The sequence below is a fragment of the Papaver somniferum genome, chromosome 2, assembly GCF_003573695.1.
Source record: "Papaver somniferum cultivar HN1 chromosome 2, ASM357369v1, whole genome shotgun sequence".
NCBI classification, from domain to species: Eukaryota; Viridiplantae; Streptophyta; class Magnoliopsida; order Ranunculales; family Papaveraceae; genus Papaver; species Papaver somniferum.
The window spans coordinates 4,874,818-4,890,819 of NC_039359.1; the positions used below are offsets into that span (position 1 = coordinate 4,874,818).

The 16,002-nt window shown below is 35.9% G+C and overlaps 2 protein-coding genes across 2 annotated transcripts; both read left to right on the forward strand.

Annotated features, from left to right (window-relative positions):
• Window positions 1-2,602: 2,602 nt before the first annotated feature.
• LOC113350608 lies at window positions 2,603-6,878 on the forward strand. Its single transcript, XM_026594747.1, has 7 exons — window positions 2,603-2,667; window positions 2,741-2,799; window positions 2,968-4,595; window positions 4,736-4,901; window positions 4,992-5,140; window positions 5,183-5,461; window positions 5,607-6,878. The coding sequence occupies exons 1-7, from the start codon at window positions 2,603-2,605 to the stop codon at window positions 6,876-6,878; spliced, it is 3,618 nt and encodes a 1,205-aa protein (XP_026450532.1).
• A 5,360-nt stretch (window positions 6,879-12,238) lies between these two features.
• On the forward strand, window positions 12,239-12,709 carry LOC113350609. Its single transcript, XM_026594748.1, has one exon. The coding sequence runs from the start codon at window positions 12,239-12,241 to the stop codon at window positions 12,707-12,709; it is 471 nt and encodes a 156-aa protein (XP_026450533.1).
• Window positions 12,710-16,002: the final 3,293 nt, after the last annotated feature.

Below are 16,002 nucleotides of genomic sequence, written 5' to 3' on the forward strand. Positions count from 1 at the left end.
CCCGTCATGAGATGAAAGAAATTGTTCGTGGTTTTGGTTTTGTAGAGCCCATTTTTCCTCCTCAAAGGAATCCTGAGCAAGAAGCACAACTCTTTCTACAACATGGATCTCAGAGGCGTGATAGACTACGACAACCTATTGAACAACAGCCTAGACCCTTTGATGGTATGCGCCTTTCAATCTTCTCGGCCACTGATTCAGGTTCTGGTGCTTCCTCTTCATATCACAATCAAGCTCAGCCCTCTTCTTCTTTGAGACCATCTTATACTATGACTAGTGACGGTGCTAGTACTAGTGGTGTTAAGAAAAGATATCGTCGTACACCTATTTTGGTTATAACTTCTGAGCCGCATATTCCTAAGGAATATGCGGCTCAGAAGTTATAACCAAAATAGGTGTACGACGATATCTTTTCTTAACACCACTAGTACTAGCACCGTCACTAGTCATAGTATAAGATGGTCTCAAAGAAGAAGAGGGCTGAGCTTGATTGTGATATGAAGAGGAAGCACCAGAACCTGAATCAGTGGCCGAGAAGATTGAAAGGCGCATGCCATCAAAGGGTCTAGGCTGTTGTTCAATAGGTTCGTAGTCTATCACGCCTCTGAGATCCATGTTGTAGAAAGAGTTGTGCTTCTTGCTCCGGATTCCTTTGAGGAGGCAAAATGGGCTCTACAAAACCAAAACCACGAACAATTTCTTCCATCTCATGACGGGTATGAGTCATATTAGCACAGTCAATCTCTTCATGATTAGGAACTTTACATTCAGGACAAAGACGATATGGCTGTTTCTCATAAAAAAACCAATCCACCTAGTTACACCAGCAGCATTAGCAGTAGTTATACCAGTAATAAGCTCTTCATGATTAATATACTGAATCTTTCTGTATGATAACTCGTTTTGGTTTTTGAATTTATTGTAAAATTCTCTCTGTTTTTGATACCCTAGTTTTTATTTTCTTTTTCTTTTTTCTCTTTCTTCGTGTCGATCTCTGGTTCTAATTGATCTGTTTTTCCCTTTAATGGCAGATAATCTTCTTTTATCTGTTGCCACGCATGGGTTGCAGTATTGTCCCATCAATTATCTGGGTTTCTCAATGGTTGGCAGTATCAAAGTTGGCATCTTCAAAAGTTGGCCTTATCTAACAGTGGTGTGTATCTTATTCATCTTTATCTTGTCGATCCATCGTTATCTGTTTGGGAATCATTGTTTTGGTTTTAACAAGATGCTACCTTTATCGATCTCCGCTTCTGAGTTATCTTAATTTTTTAGAAGCTTTGATTCCTACAACTTTTTATCTGTTCTTCCAATTTTTAAACCTTTAACCCATACTTATCCCTTTTACCTCTTGCCACCTCCTTCATGTTTTGTTTATAAAACCACCTCACAACCTTCTTCTTTCTTCATACCCTCTTCTGTTTTGTTATCATCTTCTTTCTCTTTATTTTCATGGCTCGTCCTTTTTGAATAATATTGCTCACCAAATGGAAAGTGTTTCTATCAGTGAAGAGCCTATTAGGAGAAGAGTGATTATGCATTCTAACACTGCTATCTTAGCTGGAATTAGGGATTGGCAGTTTAGTCTTGCTGGTAAGCTTTATGCTCCGGGGGTTATGTCTTGGCAGGATGCTGAACGTGCAGCTAAATTTATTTGGCCTCATCTTCGAAGACACAATCAATGGTTTGTCCAGGTGCGTGGTTTAGAACCAAATATTTTTGTTATCAAGTTTAAAATTTCAGAAGATAAAGATGCAATTTTATTTGGTGGAGCTTGGAACCTTGATGGTCATTTGATTGTTTTAAAGGATTGGAATCCCACTATGGATTATCATCTACTGGATTTTACGGTTTCTCCTTTTGGTTAGAGTATAAATATCTTTTACCTGAATTCACCTATGCTGATATTCTTCGAATGTTTGGTAATATTGTTGGGGAAGTTAGAGTTTAGAACCAGATGGTGTGAACCCCCTACATCCTCTAAGTATAGAGCTCTTGTTCTCATTAATGTTAACACTCCCCTTATTACTGGTATAACTACTACTGCTAATGCTGCTGGTGTAACTAGGTGGATTGGTTTTTTTATGAGAAACAACCATATCGTCTTTGTCCTGAATGTAAAGTTCCTAATCATGAAGAGATTGACTGTGCTAATATGACTCATACCCGTCATGAGATGGAAGAAATTGTTCGTGGTTTTGGTTTTGTAGAGCCCATTTTCCTCCTCAAAGGAATCCTGAGCAAGAAGCACAACTCTTTCTACAACATGGATCTCAGAGGCGTGATAGACTACGACAACCTATTGAACAACAGCCTAGACCCTTTGATGGTATGCGCCTTTCAATCTTCTCGGCCACTGATTCAGGTTCTGGTGCTTCCTCTTCATATCACAATCAAGCTCAGCCCTCTTCTTCTTTGAGACCATCTTATACTATGACTAGTGACGGTGCTAGTACTAGTGGTGTTAAGAAAAGATATCGTCGTACACCTATTTTGGTTATAACTTCTGAGCCGCATATTCCTGATGCTGATTTGGATGACAATGTGGTTACTTCTCAAGTGGATGATACTGTCTCTGTTGAATGATACCACTGCTTCAGCCATGGATAATGTTTGGGACATTGCTGCAGCCTCTGCTTATAATGCACAGAATCATACTGATGCATGGCAACAGGTGATTGTCAAAACTTATCCTTCTTTATTCATTTTTCTTTGTTTTTTTTTTGTTGTTTTCTTGCAGTCTTTTTTTGAATTTCTCTGTTATTACCGTCATGAAAATTCTTTCCTGGAACTGTCAAGGTATAGGTAACCCTCATACCCGTGATTATCTTCATTTCTGTTTGACCAACAATGACCCATATTTTTTTCTTGTGTGAAACCAAAGCTCAGTCTAATAATATGAGATTTTATCTTTCTAAAACTAATATCCTCATTACTGGTTTCATCCCTCTTTGGGTCTCTCTGGAGGTATCTCTCTTGGCTGGAAAAATGGAATTGATATTGAAATCATGCATACAACCTCTAAAACTATCCATGCTATTGTCCATACTCATGATAATAATATGGATTTCTTGATAACCTTCATGTATGGTGCTCATGATGATACAGAAAATGCTAACCAGTGGCAATATCTTATTAATATGCATTTGTTTGTTGATCTTCCTTGGGTTCTTCTAGGTGATTTAAACTTCACCATGCATGACTCCGAAACACATAGCTCTAGTGTCACTCATCCTCATCATGCTAGACATGTTAGAAATTTTGTTCAGCAACTAGGTCTCATTGACTTAGGTTACTCAGGAGCTGACACAACTTGGTCAAATCATCGTAGTGGAGATGATCATGTCTCTGCTCGTCTAGATAGAGCTTTAGTAAATCGCTGGATCAACCACTACACAAATGCACATCTTCAACATTTAGTACCTGTTGCTTCGGATCACAGCCCGATTTTGCTACATACAGTTCCTTCTGCTACAAAACATTCTCCTTTTAAACTCTACAAGTGTTGGTTTAAAATGGATTCTTGTACTGATACTATTGCACGCAGCTGGCAGCAACGATTTTCGGGGTCTCCTTCGTTTCAGTTTTCTAGTAAATTAAAACTAACCAGAACTCAGCTGCAGATATGGAAACGACTTTCTTTTGGCAACATCGAGAATAACCTTCAAAATATTCAGAAGCAGCTACAATTTTGCTATGACCGCAATTTGCCTTCTTCTCATCCTCAAGTTAAGCATCTAAGCTCTTCCTTGCAGCAATGGCTTTTGATTCAAAAAGAGTTTTTCATGCAAAAAGCAGGTGATAAAGCTCTTGAAGCAGATAGAAACACTTCTTATTTTCACTCGATAGTCAATTACAATAAGAGAAGGTCAACTATCAATTCTATCCAGGGTCCCTTGGGCATTTGGTTTGATAGCAGAAGTGATATTGAAGCTATATTTACTAACCATTTTAAGAATATTGCTACTTCTTCTAAGCCTCAGATTAATAACGAGATTCTGCAGCTTTTTCAACCTTGTGTTTCAGAAATACAGAACAATTGCCTTATCCAGGTGCCTCATGCTCAAGAAATAAAGGATGTGGTATTTCAAATCAAGCCTTGGGCTTCTCCGGGTAATGATGGGTTCCAAGCTGGATTTTATCAACATTGTTGGGATGTTGTTGGCACTGAGGTAATCTCCATGGTTCAATACTTTTTCACTCATAAACATATGCTCAAAGCCATCAATCATACATATCAGGTTTTAATCCCTAAAATTTCAAACCCAAAAACACCTGCTGATTACAGACCCATAAGTCTGTGCAATGTTAGCTATAAAATTATTTCTAAAATTTTAGCTAACCGTCTTAAACCCCTTCTTCCTGATATTATCTCCCCTACTCAAACTGCCTTTGTTGCAGGAAGACATATCCATGACAATATCATTATTGCTCATGAGATTTTGTTTAGTATGAAACGTAAAAAGATTAAGAAGGCTTTGGTTGGTTTGAAATTAGACATGTCGAAAGCTTTCGACAGGGTTGAATGGTCATTTCTGCTTTCCATCTTTCGGCAATTGGGTTTTCATAATGATTGGATTAGTTTAATAGAGCATGTATTTCTACTTCAAATATTTCCATTCTTATCAATGGCAGTCCTTCTTCAACTTTTTCTCCGACTCGGGGTATTCGTCAAGGAGACCCTTGTCTCCTTTTTTATTTTTTTGTCATGGAAGCTTTTTCTAGACTTTTGCAGCTTAATGTGGACTCTGGTTGTCTTTCAGGGATTAGAATTAATCATCACTGCCCTTTAATTAATCATCTGTTCTTCGCGGATGATTGTTTGTTATTTTTTGAAGCTGATTCTACTCAAATGGCAGCTTCAACACTTGCTTCATATATTTGGACAAGCTTCAGGTCAGGTGATAAATATGCAGAAATCAACCTTATTTTTTGGCAAGCACACTTCTAATGCTCATAAGTCTAATATCATGGTATTCTTGGTATGAAAGTTATGGGACTTGGCGAAAAATACTTGGGTATACCTCTTCTGCTGCATAGATCCAGACATAAGAACTGTCAGGGTGTTATTGATAACATGAATAATAGATTGCAGGGCTGGCAGAGCAAAATTGTGAATCAAGCAGGAAGAACTACTCAGGTTAATTCTGTTCTAAGCTCTATGGGTATGTATCAAATGCAGGTTTTCAAACTACCTGAACAACTCTTCAACAAATGGAAAAATTCAGAGAAGCTATTGGTGGAACAGTTATCAAGCCACGTTCTCAAAAGTACATTTCTTGGAGAAAGGTATGTTTACCTAAAAGTAGGTGGTTTAGGACTTAAAAATTTATGCAACTATAACTTAGCTTTTCTTGCGAAACTAGCTTGGCAATTGTTACATAACCAAGATGCTTTATGGGCGAAGTTGTTGAAAGGTAAACATTTTCCTCATCATGACCTGCGTTTCTTCCCTCCACCGGTTAACTTAAATTCAAGTTGGATTTGGCAAAATCTCTATTGGGCTCGAGATTGTGTTGAAAAATGCTAAATGGCAAGTTGGTAATGGAGCTCATATCAACATCTGGACTTCTAACTGGATTCCTTCTCTGAATTCTGCTTTACAGGACTGGGGTGATTTGAATACTTCTAACTATCAGTTGGTTTCTGATCTTATAGATACTGATACTGAACAGTGGAATGTGTCGCTTCTTCGCCTTCTCTTTACAGCTGATCAGGTGAACTCCATTTTAACCATTCCCATTCAGTTAGATCAAGAGGATAAATTAATCTGGCCCTTTACAACCACTGGTATTTTTACTACTGCCTCAACTTATAAGATGTTGTGTGATAAAGATATCCTAACAGATAACTCCATGGGTTTATCTCAACATTTTTGGTTATCTTTTTGGAAGTTGAAAGTACCTTACAAGTTTCAGATTTTCCTGTGGAGAGCTATTCACAATGCTGTTCCAGTCAAAGCAAGAATTTTCACCCATGTGCATAATGCTGATTTACACTGTGTACTTTGCAACCACAATCAAATGGAAGATCTGGACCATCTTTTACTTCATTTCCCTTTCTCTAGGGCAATATGGCAGTATTTTTTACCTCATCCGTTTCACTTTATTTTGCAGCACTCTTCTCTCTTATCTTGGATTCAGACTTGGCAACTCAAAGACTCCATCATCAACATCCAGAAGTCCCCTGAGATTGTTCACTTAGCTATGTGCATCATGCATTTCATATGGAAGCTTCGATGTAGTGTTGTTTCTAACAATACCACTCCCAACCATAACTCTGTAATCCATCAGGTCACTTCATACATTCTCCAGCATCATCTAGGAAACACTCCTGCTAACTACAATCATCCTAATGTTCATAATAAGCTTTTACATCATAAATGGGAACCTCCTCCTTTGCAGTACCTAAAAATTAATATCGATGCTTCTTATAATTCTAGTTCTTTGTTAGCTGGTATTGGAATTATAATTCGGAACTCTACAGGGGCATATGTCATGGGAAGGGGAGCCTTGAGAAGAGCTAGTAATGCTCAACAGGCCGAAGCATGGGCAATTTTGGAGGCTATGCAACTGGCAGATTCAAATGGTTGGTCTCATGTGATTTTTGAATCTGATAATCTGGGAATTTGTTCTTTTCTTCAACAACAATCTTCTCTTTGTCACTGGCAGAATATGCCTCTTCTGCGAAAATGTGTAAACATATGTAATATTAATCCTGGTTGGTCTTGTAGTTTTGTGTATAGGTCTGGTAATAAAGCTGCAGATGCAATAGCGAAGGCAGTTTATAAACATAATCTATGTGGGGATTGGTGGTTTCATCCACCTCCTTTGTTAATTCCCTACATAAATTGTGATGTATCAATTTCTCATGTTTAATATAAGTTCTTTCCTTGGTTAAAAAAAAAAGTCTATAAATTTCTCAATCTAAAATATCGATAAGAAAAAAACTAATCCTAATTAAAACAAATGGGGATCTACTTATACTTTTATTTTCACATTTTAAACATCATTTTTCTTTTTGAAACCTAAATAATAACGGATTCGAAACTAATATTTTGGGGATATGTTTCTCTTACATAGTTCTATACACTACTAAAAATGAGTGCATTCCAAAATACCAATCATCATTATCTATCGATCATAAGCTGATTTTCAAAATAGTAGATGGTGGTGTTATACGTCGTAAAATGTGCTCATTTTTAGTAGGTATATAGAGCTTTGTAAAATGAACATATTTATAAACTCTTACCGTCTAGATTTTATTCGCAAAAAATGTTGTTTAAAGCATGAGATAGTGTGAGAATTACGTGTGTGGATCAGTCCCCATTAAAACATGGCCAAAAACAACAATGGTCTAAAATGTAAAATGAACATCGATCATTCTAGGCGTACCGCGTAAATAAATCATGGAAAAACCGCTATTCACACAAAAATGGGTCCCATGGGGAGGGAATTTACAAGGGGCTAGTATTGTGGGCCAACATGAGGGATATGTGAGGGGGCGGTTTTGTTGGTGTCCATCAGAGCAGTTACAAAATCTTACCGTTTAAGTTTTATTCGCAAAAAATGTTGTTTAAAGCATGAGATACTGTGAGAATTACGTGTGTGGATCAGCCCTCGTCAAAACATGGCCAAAAACAACAATGGTCTAAAATCTAAATTAACCATAAGTATTGTTGTTTACTCTTTCCACCATGATTTTAATCCACAATTATTATATCTGCTCTGTTTGATAACTAATGTCTTTCTTACCTTTGGACTTTGATCACAAGACATGCTTGATAATGATAGCAAAAAGGAAGAGCAAATAACAACAAAATTAACGTTTAGTCAGCTGAGAGAGTTGCCTACTGCCTTGTTCTTCGTCAGAACCAAATAGTGTAAATGCATGCGAAATTGTTTACGAAATGTAAAATTCGGATGTCGTACAGAGATGAGATGTTGACCATCTTGAATAGATACACCCTCCTGTGATGACGTGCAACCATCAGGTAGGGCAACTGGGTCTACAAACATTACGTCACGGATGACCTACGCAGTCGGAATGCTTTATAGGCAAACAATTGGAATAGTTTTTGGCTAATTGGCTGTTGGTCTCTGTTCGGCAGGCTAGATCCTGGGATCCCAATATTGTGTGGTAACTGGTAATCTATACTGCTTCTGTTGGAAACCTATATTAATCAGTAACCGTTATCCAATAGTGTAAGACTGCAGGATTTAGAGTGAAATTCAGGTTGCCCAAGCAAGAAGCAACTCTCTGCTGAAAAACAAAATGAGGCAGGAAGGATGGTTGGACTAGAACTTGTTTGTTTGCAGCTGACTCGGCGTCTGAATTTGAGTCAACCCCCTGACTTAGACCGAGTCAGCAGTCAGATCGTTTGTTTTCCATTTTGAGTCAGATCTGACTCGACCTCTGACTCAGACATAATCCCTGACTCGGACTCATTTGAGTCAGGTAACAAAATACCCCTGACTCATGGGACCAAACCACTGACTCACTTATTTCCGAATCAGATGAGTCAGATCTGACTCAAAACAAACATATCGACTCAGATCCAGATGAGTCAGGTGATTTCACTCAGATCCAGATAATTCAGATCCAGACGACTCAGATGAGTCAGGAGTAAACAAACATGGTGTAAGTGATAATCTTAGTTAAATTTTACGTGTTCTCAATAGTTTGAGCTCCCATAATATTTGAATAACTAAACCAGTTAAGTTTCTTTAATTGTCTAATTTGACTTAGCAGCAAGGGTGTTGCTTTAATGAAAATTGTTTTAAGTGCTGCAAAGAGAACTACATCGATTTTTAAAACTTGGCATTTTGTTACTAGTATATGTATTTCATTGACATTTAAGTACTCGACTACCTACTTGTCCGATTCAAGATGATGCACGCCCCACAAAGTAACACACTAGTGATGGACTGGTTTGCATTTAAACCAAAACTCCAACATCTTCCAAGTGTTCCATTGACATCCATACAACTATATTTAGTTGAACTAGCCAGCTCCTTTCCTTCTTTCTGGTCTGCGCTGTACTGTAATTCAGACACCCTTTTCCTTGTAACCAGTGGAGTAATTAGGCCAAAATTGACGCTGATAAAATTTGCTATTTTTGTCCACATTAATTTTTGAATTTGGTTTTGGGAGAGTTTTGGAGTCTGTCTTAGACCAGCTGTTAACCTAATTATTTGAAAGAATAAACTGATCTAGACATGTAAAATCACGAAGCTGTATATACAGCGGGCTTATCTACTCAATACTTAAAAGCAGACATGTCCTTGATGTCAAAAAAAAATCAAAGGCCTTCAGCAGCCAAATGCAGACTTAATTGAAAGTCTTTTTTTGAACCATGTTTTTGGACATACAAGAAAATTTTATGGCATATACAAAATGATTAACCTAACTAGGGTGTCGTGATAAGGGGTATATTTTCTTTTTTTTGAAAAGAGGAGTTTTTATTAACTTAACCAGGTTGAACATCTCTTGGGTAACGAGTCCTCATTGAGTCATTCGTTACAATTACATTGATGAAATCCGGAACAGTATGTTCCTTAATGTGAGTTGAGTTGTTGCCGCTGAGGGCGTTCCCCGCCTGTACTTGTTTCTTTGCCGCATAGTCTGCAAGTCCATCTGTTGTCTGGTTGGCTTGCCTGTATGTGTGAGTTATCACACATGGTTGTACTTGTTGCAGATGTAGTCGTATATCCTGCAACATATGAAGAATGATCCATGGAGCTTCGTCTGCTTCCTTTGATAACAACGTCAACAGTGCTGCTGAGTCCAATTCAAATTGGATATGGTTCCATTCTCTGATAGCCTCCATTCTAACGGCTAATAGCAGCGCCCATGTTTCTGCCACGATAGCTGTTGTTAGCAATCTTGTCTATTTTACGATGGACATGTGCTGGTAGTAGCCGTGTCTGCATATGTGATTGGTTGTAGGTATCGTGATAAGGGGTATTAAAGGATATGTAAATTATTTAGTTATCCTCAATGAATTTATTAATTTACTTATTTTGTTCTTTTTCTTAATATTTTATTTTTCCTTTTTCTTTTAAATTTTTTTTTTCTGTTTTTTTAAAGAAGAAAATTTTGAATTTTTAAAAAATATTTTTTAAAGTAAAAAAGTAAAAAGAAAAATATTTTTTAATTTTTAATTTTAAAAGTATTTAATTTGTTAGAAATATTTATTTTTAAAAAGAAATAAATTTTAAAAAAATTTAATTTTTAATTTTAAAAATATTTGGTTTTTAAAAAGAAAAATTAAATATGGAGTTGGTGCCCATATTGTAGCTAGGCTAAGGGCTACCAACCAAAGTTGTATGCCAATCTTGATGTAATTTTCCTTTTAAAATTGATATCTTATTGCAATATTTTTGTTTGTCTTGGAAGAGCCTATAAAGATTAAATTGAAAAAAATTTAATTTTTAATTTTAAAAATATTTGATTTTAAAAAAAATTGAAAAAATAATTTTTAATTTTTTTCTTTTAAAAAGATTTATTTTAATATAATAAAATTTAAAAAAATAATAATTTTTAATTTTTAAAATAATTGTTTTAAAAAAAGTTGAAAAAAAGTATAAATAAAGACAATTTTGGCATTACGTAATATATATGGATAAGGGGCTCTTACAATTACTATCAAATAACCTTTTTTTGTCTTTACATGATATGTCCTAAATTTTTTTAGGTATGCCCTAAAACACTGTTAATCATGCATTTATAGGGCACAACCAAATTAGCTTTCAGCATATTCCATCTGGAATATATTTTTTCCACCGTTGTGTGTGGATCTAATGAGGACCAAAGTGATCCTTGTGACCATGACCGCCACTAGTTCATCGATATTTCTTCTGATTACTATCAAAGTGGCAAAAGAGCTGTATAAGTCGACTGATAAATCCAAAACTAATAAGACCAACGAAAAAAGAAAAACCCAATTGGCAGAACCATCAAGTTGATCCTTGCAAGTTAAAACCAAACACAAAAATATTCCTCAGCTAGAGGAGTTACCTGAACACACACTATCATTTGGAGAACTAATGTATTGTTATTCGTGGAAGCTCATTACATCAGTAAGGTGTTTGTTTATGGACCATACACTTTGCAGTTGACCTCCTGTCCAGAACTATTCAATACATTATCCACTGTGTATTCATTTGTACTATTGGTTCGTCCGATATTGTCGCTTGTATACTAATATCACAAGGACAAAGGCTATACATAACAGGCAACTTGCATGGATATTAATACACGAAGCTCTCTATGCCAGTTGTATGACCATCCAAATAATTAATCTGTTATGGGGGTTGTTAGATGTCTGATTCATCCATTCATTGTATCGTATGTCTTGGAAAAATCACATCTTTCTAGCTAGATCTTATGATAGTGCTCAAGGTTCGGACGCGTTGAGACCATGCCAACCAAGTCTTGCTTTTGAGCCTTATCGAGATTGACGTCTCAAAATTCTTTTATGTCGATGCTGATGTTTTTCTGTGGCGCAGTAGATACATTACATACGACGGCGAAATGGCATCACTGGTATAGTCTAGAAAAATATACTTGCAAATGGCATTGCTAACATGTCGCGGGCTAGAATAATCGACTTACACAAACATTTATGAAATTTTGCTTCCTAGCTAAGATGCTTTCACATCCTCGAAGATATCCTATAACCAGAATATGGGCTACAAGATGTGCTCGTAATCATAATCCCTATCATGCTCACGGGAAACAAGGATTGCTTTCCATTTGGACAGTCTTTTTTGATTACCAAGGCACACAGTATTAACCAGCCACATCATGGACATGCTTTAAAACGGCGACCAAGAAAACATTGATTACATGATCGCGGATAATAAAGCACCAGGATGCAGGATTATCAAATCTTAAATATTTCCTTACAAGCTCAATCTCAATGCTGGAGATGCTTAAAAGAAATTTTACAAACCAGAACCAGAGTGGGAAGAAAATTCTACAAACTAGAACCAGAGTGGGAAGGCATGTTCAGTTAGAAGATTATAACTGTCCTTTCTACAAGCAAACTCCAGAAACAGACACCCATATCATCCTGCATTGTGATCTAGCTAAAGTCATATGGTTCACTTTCCTATCAGAAACTATGCACTCTCAACAACATTTCAGTTCCATGCAAGAATGGATCAAAACTTGGAGCTAGGAACAAAGCATCATTTCTTTTAAAAAGGAAAAAAGTATCCTTTTAGCTACAATAATGTGGAAAATTTGGAAACATAAATGCATAACAGTCTTTGAAGGAAAAACTATACACCCTGACAATATTATCATGAGCATTAGAAACTTGTGCACAAAATATAACATTGTAGGATGTGATACTAACCCTTCATGCAGGAATCAAGTCACTAAAATCAAAAGAAAATGGGAGAAACCTCCTGAAAATTGGTGGAAACTAAATTTTGATGCTGCTTTTAATAAAGATAACAAAACCTGTGAGATTGGTCTAATTTTAAGAGATTGTGCAGGGAGATATTTGGAGACCATGGTGAAAGCATCAAAAGCCAGAGATGATGAACAGGGAGAAGGTTTAGCTCTCCTAGAAATTGTGGAATGGATAACAAGTAGGGGCTGGAGAAATGTTATCATTGAAGGAAATTGCAAGACTGTCATTGAAGCCGTGACTTTAAATTTTGTTAATGCTAACTGGAAGGACCATAATCTTCTTTGAATATTAGTAGGAAAATATAATCTATTAGTAATATTAAGTGTAACCATCCAAAATCTTGGAAAATCTTGGATATTAGTATAGTAATATTAAGTCGTGACTTCAAATTTTCTTTCTTAGGACTGGTAATTATGTGGCCGATGGACCAGTCAAATATGCCAAAAAATATAAATGTAACCAAGTGTGGGATGACATACCACCAAGATGTATCCTCTCAACTCTTGAGAAGGATTATTCTTTGTAATCTGTTTCCTTTTAATAATGAATTTTGCTTTTATGATTAAAAAAAGAATTTTTTTTTAAAACATAATAAAGAGAAAAAAACTATATTTGGAATCAATTCTGATCATTTAGTTTGAGTTTTTACATTTTTTGAAAAAAGATTCTCATAAACAGTAAGAATATTTTACCCGTAATCTTATAAACTTAAGGGTTAATTATTCCTATGACCTTTTTTTTCGTTGAATCATAATATTTTCATTGATTTAAAATGGGATTACAATGATAGGAAAGGCAAAAATAAAACAGAGCTAGACTCTAGCTCAAAACTTACACTGAAAAATTTACAACCTAAAATAGAGAATGAGCAGCTTCAACTGAATCTGTAATATGTGACTCCAGGCATTTCAATTCTTTTCAGCCATGTGGGCCTTCCAATGTAAAGCTGTCTTTCTCCAGCTTGTAATGTAGCTCATCTTTTAGCAGCACGGTCTGCAGAAAAATTAATTTCTCTAAAACAATGAGAAAATCTGATTGCTGAGAGCTTCTTGGTTGCATTCATCCACCTGTTTTTCACAAACCATAGAACTTGATTCCTTGCAAATTGGTTCAACACTGTTTTAGAATCAGAATTTATAATTATTTTCTGCAATCCCCAGACACCTGCTAATTCAGCCACATGAATCACTGCATACACTTCAGCAATGTAATTGGTTGCAGTTCCCAGTCCACCAGTAATTGAACCTAGTACTTGGTTTAAATGATCTCTAACAACAATCCCAAAGCCTGCATCACCTAGATTACCAAAAGAGGCACCGTCACGGCAAAAAAGAGTGAAATCACAATCTGGAGCAGTCCACTAACAGGCTGTGATGCGTTGAAACTTGGAAATTCTTAGACCCAGCTTGAAGAATGATATAATAAGATTGTCATAATCTTGGTTCCATTTACTTACTTTAATTTTAATACTATTTCAGAAACTGTCTTCAGAAGCTTGCATTTTGAAATATCAGGCTTTATTTCTTCAAAGAATTTCTTGTTTTTTTTTTGAAACCACAATTATTTAAAGGTAAAACAAGAAGCAACGATCCATACCTGCTGAATCAAGGAGCTTTTAGCCTTTGCACTTTTCTAAACTTCCTCAAAAGATTTTGGAAGAGGAAAGTTGAATATAACACACAACCAATTCCATATATTCAAACTAAATTTGCATTCCCACAGAAGATGGTTCATGCTATCTTCAGCTTCTTCACAAATGCAACACCTGGAAACCATGTCATATCTTTTCTTGACCATTATTGTATCATCCATATAAAGTCCTTATATTAATTCCCGCACATTGCTGGCAATACTAGGATGTAAATAAGCATTCCATATATGCTTGGACCACAACACTTTCTCCTCCTTTAACATGAGTTTATTAACAACTTCTGCAATTTCAAATTCACCTGAGAAAGTTGCCTTCCAATGTAATTCATCATTCATACCACTAATATCAGGTAAGCTGAAAATAGATATTGCATCTTTGATTTCATATGGAATGGACCAGTTACCATTGTTTAAAATTTCAGCTACCTTCATATGGATATTACTTGTCACAAATTGAGATTGGTCCATGATATTAATCAGTGGAGAATCACCTATCCAAACATCAAACCATACAGAAATTGATTATCCATTGCCAACACTCCATTTTAAATCTTCTTGTAATGACTTCCATGCCCATTTTAAACCACTCCAAACTGATGATAGTTTCCAGTTAGTTCTCCATTTATTATGCTTATCTCTATACTTGGTTTTGAAGAATAAAGCCCAGTCATCTTGAGAAGTAACAATTTCCCACATCATCTTCACAAGGAAAGCCTTATTGATGACCTCAAGTCTTTGAATACCTAAACCACCTTCAAAGTAGGGAGTACATACTTTTCTCCATGCTAAGACTTTGTGTTTTCTTATTTCACTGTCCCCTGACCAAAGAAAATTCCCTATAATCTTCTCACAAGCTTTAATTACTAAAGAAGTCCATTTGTAAATTGCCATGTTACAGACTGGAATACTACATATAACTGATTTAATTAGGACTAATCTGTCTTGAAATGACAATAATTTTCCTTTCCAAGTGGCCAGTTTTCTTTGCATCAGTTCCACCATTGTCCAAACAGTTGAAGATTTAACTCTGCCAGCAACAAGGATTACTCCCAAGTATTTATCTGGAAACTCACTTAATTCCATTTGAATGATATTTTTAATAAAAGTTTTCCTTAAGGCTGTAGTTTCATCTATAAAATATTTACTCTTGAGCTTGTTTATTACTTGACCTGAACTTACTTGATAGTCATCTAAAAGCTTGAGAAGATTTGTTATACTTTTCTTTGCTCCATTTAAGAATATGAAAACATCATCTGCAAACATTAAGTGTGTTGGATGAATGCCTCCCCTTATCACCATTGGAATAATGTGACCACTTTTCACAATTTCAGTTAAGATTCTACTTAGAGCTTCCTCCATAATGATAAACAAATTTGGAGACAAGGGGTCTCTCTGTCTTAAGCTCCTGCCCACTGAAAAAAGCCACTTGGACCACCATTAAGCAAAAAAGATATTTTAGCAGATTTAAACAGAACATGAAGCCACTCACACCAAGCTTTAGAAAATCCAAATTTCTGCAAGACTTGAAAAAGAAAATCCCAGCTAACTGAGTCATATGCTTGAGAGATATCCAATTTAAGCCCAACATTTCCACATCTTCTTTTCTTCTTCATCTCATTAACCATTTCAGAAGCAAGAAGAATTTGTTCTTGAATGCACCTTCCTTTAACATAAGCAGCCTATTGAGAAGAGATTAGTTTTGCTATTAAGCCACTCATTCTTTTAGTAATGAGTTTTGTAAAAAATTTGAAGCTTACATTTCTTAGACCAATAGGTCTAAACTGATTAGGAGATTTAGCACCTTTAACCTTTGGTAACAAAACTAAGAAATTTTAATTAAGCCCTTTAGGAATAAATTTTCTTGACCAGCAGAATTGGACAGCTTGCACTACATCATCCTTAATTATTTGCCAACATGCTCAGTAAAA